General features: G+C 35.6%; 1 protein-coding gene across 11 annotated transcripts in view; it reads right to left on the reverse strand.

Moving 5' to 3' along the window:
* The window catches only part of dnm1 (dynamin 1), a 61,277-nt gene that overhangs the window by 24,124 nt on the left and 31,233 nt on the right, over positions 1-5,920 (reverse strand). For 7 of the 11 annotated variants that reach the window (XM_015392377.1, XM_015392361.1, XM_015392369.1 and 4 more), the window contains one exon: positions 4,723-4,836. In XM_015392377.1, coding sequence (XP_015247863.1) covers positions 4,723-4,836 — 114 coding nt within the window. Of the gene's footprint in view, positions 1-4,722; positions 4,837-5,140; positions 5,171-5,920 lie in introns of all 11 variants that reach the window. The other 4 variants (XM_015392327.1, XM_015392336.1, XM_015392345.1 and 1 more) reach the window with 1 other exon arrangement.

Below are 5,920 nucleotides of genomic sequence, written 5' to 3' on the forward strand. Positions count from 1 at the left end.
AAAGAAAGAAAGAAAGAAAGAAAGAAAGAAAGAAAGAAAGAAAGAAAGAAAGAAAGAAAGAAAGAAAGAAAGAAAGAAAGAAAGAACTTTTCTGACTTTTTACACTGTAACAAAAAACTTAAATTAACTATTTTTCACAGAAGAAATTCTGCAAAGCATAGCCTCTCATTTGAATCAAGTTCCTCCGAATTTCACCAAAACGGAAGAGGGAGAAGACCAAGCTATTTTTTAAGTAGGGGGACCAATTTAACATTTGTTACAAATTATGTAGAAACAGAGAAGGGTCTCTAATTAAATGAGACAAAAATGTAACTATTCTGCCAACAAGGAAACTGTATGTCAGCCTGAACGGATTATTTCCACAGTAGTGGCAGCATCATGCTGTGGGCATTTTATTTCTTCCCCGACTGGGTCAGGAATGCGTGCTTATGGTTGATGGGAAGCAAAAGATGAGACATTTCTAGAAGAAAACTTATCTATGAATGCAAAAGGTAGGAGAAATCAATGAGGAAGTTGTTTAAAGCTAGTGCTGACATTTCCTTAAAGACATGCAGTTGCCATTGGTATTATTCAGCAAAGTATTGGCCAAGTATAAATGCACATCGCATCATTTTAAACTTCTGTGTATAAATATTTTTCCACTTATCTTGCCAAAATATTAAATTTTCTTTGTTTTCACAAATAAAAATATCAAATACATTAAAAATCATAAAAAAGAAAAGAGACCATCCTCGGTTTCTTCTCCTTTAGTCAGAGCACTTTCCCTGCTTTCACGTGGACTTTGTTACTCCTGCAGCTTATCCAGCTAACGAGAGGCACTCCTGGCTGCAGCGCTCTCTTCTAGTGCACTGCCCGCTCTTTGAAATGTTTATTAGAAGCAGCTTGAGTGTGACTTTGTGTGTGTGATTGAGAAGGGTGCAGGGGGCTCTGGTATGCACATGTGTGTGCCAGCTTTGGTGTCTGACAGGCTGGGGGGTCTGCACTCTAGAAACGGGGCTTCTTGAACCATCTCACATTGGCTGTGTCTAAGCCCTGGAGACAAATGCTATGTGGTAATAATGTTAAACTCATGGGGTCCATCAGTAAACACCCCTTTGACCATTAACTAACAAAGCAGATCCAATAAATCTAAAGAGAACAGACCATAGAGCTCAGATGCTCAACAATTAACCATCACATCCAAATGAAATGGTTACTGTTTTCTCAATTAAACATACTTATAACTCATAAAGATTACAGAAGCACATCTCTGCCATGTTGTTTAAAACTCTATAGCAGGGTTCCTCAATTTCAGACCCAAAGGTCCAATTTCTTGCACCTTTTAGGTGTGTCTCTGCATACACACCTGTATGCAATGGTTGAATTGCCTCGTTAGCACACAGTCAGGTCCTTGATTATTTGACTCCGGTGGGCTGAAGCATTAGACACTTTAAAAAAGGTGCAGGAAAACGGACCTTAAAGACCTAAATGTGAAATTCTGGTCTTTGATTTTGCAAATTTTCATTAGTGACACATAACAGAAAGCAAAATGGAAAACAAAAAAAACAATGACTGCTTGTATTGTATACTTGTACAAACATAAATCTAAATGCTCAATTCTCATTTTCAGTGTCAAAAAGGGATGAAGCTTTATATTTTTCTTGGAGCGCTTCATACACTTCAGGTTATCAGACATGATACAAGTTGAATCATCTTATCTGCTGTATCCTGATTTTTTCAAATATTTCATTTCTCTATGGGATTAATAAAATATTTTTGAATTAAATTGAATTTTATTATTATTTATTGAATTTTGTAATTTAGCTGTCAGATCAGCATTAGATAACTCATAAACAATACAAATAAAAAAGGTTAACTGAAAAGTAACAGTTAAATTTAAGGCCATCGGCTCGCTTTTTTTCAACATTGGACTAACAGAAAAGGGGGTACAAGAGAGGGGAAGAGACATACAGCAAAGGACCACAGGTCGGATTCGAACACGTGTCGACCATGTCAAGGACTAAGGCCTCCGTACCTGGGTCATGCACACTAAGCACTGCGTCACCGAAGCACGCCCACAGCTTTAACATTTATTTAAATACACAGAGTATACATCAAACAGCCTACGGGCCTAATCCAGAGCTCCCACAACAACTTTTTAGGTCATAACATAAAAATATCCAGCATTTTATTTTTTATTTTAAAAAAGAAACGCTGGGAAAAAATATAATTTACAAAGTGGCTAAAACTGCTAAATAAATGGGAGTACTTTTATACCACCAGAGTGGTGTGATCTAAATGAAATAGAAGGTTTTATCTATAAAGATGCAACTGGCCCTTTATAAGACTTGATAAAGCATTAGTGGCCTGACTTGTAAGGCATTAGGGGCATAGAAAAGAAACAAAATTAAACAAAATATAGCAGCATTATGAAAAATGACATTGGCCATGAATAAAGAGAAAATATAAGCTTTAGATTTTTAATTTTTTAAATTTACACCGTGTAAAGTCTAACAAACATGCCATGAGAGAATTGGCTCAGAATTCCCATGGAAGTTAATCAACTTTCATTGCAAAATCTCCTGTCCCATGCATTTATGCACAGAAAACATTTGAACACAGATGAGCTCAGTCTAAAACACTATGATGAATCAAGACTTTTCTATCTTCAGCGCTACACCTGCTGCATACATTATGAAATGTGCTTTTTTTTTTTTTTTTTTTTTACAATCATTTGTAATATACTCACAAAGTCAGAAGACACAAAGACAGTATATCTTATAAACAGTTCAGTTCCAAAAATTACATCTAACCATCACAAAGCTAAACATGACACCACAGATACAAAAAACAAACAAACTGAACTTTACATGTGGTAACAGCAAAACCAAACAAACTCGTGTTGGCCTCCATTGCACCAAAACAGAAGGTCTCAATTGTTTTACTGCTCAAAATCTGATTGCTAAATGTGTAATTTGTGACATGTGTTTGTCTATGTGATGAGTTGTGTTCAAAGTGTGCTTTAGAACTACATCTAGGGAACAGAGCAATAAATGTGTTTATGGTTCAGCAGAAGTGGTTCAAGGGGTTGGTGCACGAGTTACATGTAGGGGTCAGTGTGCCTCAAGTACTTTTTTGTGTTTAAACAAGTGAAAAAAACTGTAAACTGTAAAACTGGCTTGCTCATTCTGAGTCTGACTTCGTTATCATGGCGATGGACCCTTTAACTTCGCCTGGTTAGGACCAAATTTTGGTTCAAACCACATACCTGAAAATTGTAGCTCCTAGCTCCTTTTCCTAGCTCCTATGCCTCTCCCTTTCACAGGATCTTTCCTGACACTTACCTGCACTGTTTGAAGGACAGACATTAATTTAAGGACCAGGACTTATATAGGGAATTATATAGACTTTAGCACATCAAAAAGTCAAATTTTTTCATACATGCTAAATTCCTGAGTGGGAACCTTTGTATTCTCTTCTTACACGGCATGAATATGATGCACATGTGGCATGTTTGCAACACTAACATCAGTGTCCAGTTATGTCACAAATTCTCCACCAGCCCACATGGGACCAGAAGATGAGCTTCACATCCGACATACAGTAGGTAAGTCCACATTTAAAAAGCAAAACAACAGCCTGGGAAAGGGGACTGCAACATATTTTTTTCTTTTAGTAACTGGTCAAAAGAATAAAAGCTGCCTCATTGTTATATATACTTTAATTGCACCAAATGTTGCATGTTCAATAGCAATTGTTTAACTCTAACATGTAATGCTTTATACGCAGCTCTACTGTCATCGTTCTGTTGTTAGTATTAGAAATCAGACTTTCTAAAGGTGACATGTTTTTTGGAAAATGTTCAAATCTGAAAAGCAATATTGTATGTTTTGTTTCCATAAGTATTTTTACCATATTCATTGGAGGATATTGTCCTTTGATTAATACTTTTCAAACTTCTAAATTAGTATTTTTTCAAATAAGTTGCATAAAATATTCAGGTTTTTAAACAAAGCTAATGATTATAATTTCCAACCAATTAATGGTTGAATAACATAAATAATGAATTAAAAATACTAACTATATGTGTTGCTTTGCTCATATGTTTATTTATTCAATATTTAGGAGCAAGAAGGTTTTTTTTATGAAAAAGCTGTTTGTTGATGTATGGATTTCAATTAAAATGGGATTAATTAATCATAGACTCTGTAATTAACTCCAATAAATGTTTAATTGAGTGCCACGACTTGACAGACATTTTTGGACCTCTGGGTGCAATATAAATGTATAAATCTGCCCCATATTTCAAGTGCCTGAGTCTTTTTATTTACTTGTTAAGTAAAGACGGTGTGACCAATCAGAGTTTACCATTTTAAATACGTTTTGGACTTCGTTTTCAACTGTTGCATGGACCATGGGTTTTATTGATGGCAACAGTGTTTCCCTTTTATTTCTATTTCTCTATTAAATGTCTTAACTCTTGATAGCTTTCTGCCACTTTCTATATGTTCATGTTTCTCCATGTTTTCTAAGTGAACACATTTATGAACTGCAGCTGCTCTAAATAGTTGAACCTATGTTGCTTTAGTGAGATCAGGGAGGCGAGGCGGCCTTTTGGTGACACCAATTAAACAGCTTCATTTCTTGTGCCTAAGGTGAGTCAGAATAAGGCGTCCAAGTCTGGCTTTTCTGAGTCAGTTATATAAAAAAACTCCTCTGTTCCATTTTTCTGAGAAAACTCACCTCATCATCCTTGTACCAGGACAGGGACTCGGCCGTGAGGACGAACCAGTACTCTTTGGCTCCCCCCTTCATGATGCCGATGTTGTTGATTGTCAGCCAGCCCTTCCTGATCACCTGATGACCAGATGAATCCACAAACGGACAGAAAATTATGATAAATTCAGGACATGTTTAAATTCAACCTTAAATTCAAAGCTTTTTTAGTTAAATATTATCAGAAATGTAATATGTTTGCAAAACAATGAGTGAATAAAAAAATACGCTTCTACGATATCAATCACAAAAACTTTCACCTACATGACTAAAGTCACACATTTCTTTTAGACACTAATTTCTACTTTCTCTCCCTGGACCTCATTCTCTCCTCATTACAGACACCACACATGTATTATTTTCTTAATTCGTGCGAGTTATTTACCTTGAACCGATCGCTAACTCCTCTCTCCGGCTGAGTGAGAATGTGGAGAGAATGTTACAAAGCTATGCCAACAAAGGGGGAATTTCGAAAAAAGGCCAAATACACAGGTTGGCTGCAGTTAAAAATACCAGCTGCCAGAACTACAACTGGGGGACAGCAAGCAAGGTGGGGAAGAGGAGGGAATGATGCTGAAAATGCTAAAAAAAATTCTGTTTCTTAGACCATGCACTGCAGTGCAAAGGCTTTATTGCATAACGGCACAGTGCTTTTGTCATACAGGTAAGCATGTTAGCATTTTTAAGCAAGAATGTTTTTTGATATTTTTGTAACCTCACCTACTATTCTATCTTACAAAAAAACTTTCTAAGCACTTTTATCAGACTGCTAAAGTTTAATTTTCTTTGAAAATATGGCAGTACTCTATATTAAAATAAAACAGTGGTGTTTTTCCTTCACCAGAACTGTTCTTAAAGAATGTTCATATCATTTTAAATCTATCCTTGAAATATATTTTTACCTGAAATAAACTTTGTCTTTGTACTCTGAATAAAATATGTTTTATGAAGTAGAATAATCTTAGACTAAACATAAACAGAAATAAACAACCCATAATTTGTTATTTATTTAAAGAGGAATTAAAATCCAGCATGACAACAAACAACAAGAAAATGTTTGAAAAAAAGAATATGAGGGTCAGCTTGAAAATGTCCTCTGTGATTATTTTTGACAGCTGCAATTAAATAAATTGCAATGAGGTGATTCAAACCAACCCCCCCCCCC

The sequence above is a fragment of the Cyprinodon variegatus genome, unplaced genomic scaffold (genome assembly GCF_000732505.1).
Source record: "Cyprinodon variegatus isolate N-32 unplaced genomic scaffold, C_variegatus-1.0 Scaffold23, whole genome shotgun sequence".
NCBI lineage: Eukaryota > Metazoa > Chordata > Actinopteri > Cyprinodontiformes > Cyprinodontidae > Cyprinodon > Cyprinodon variegatus.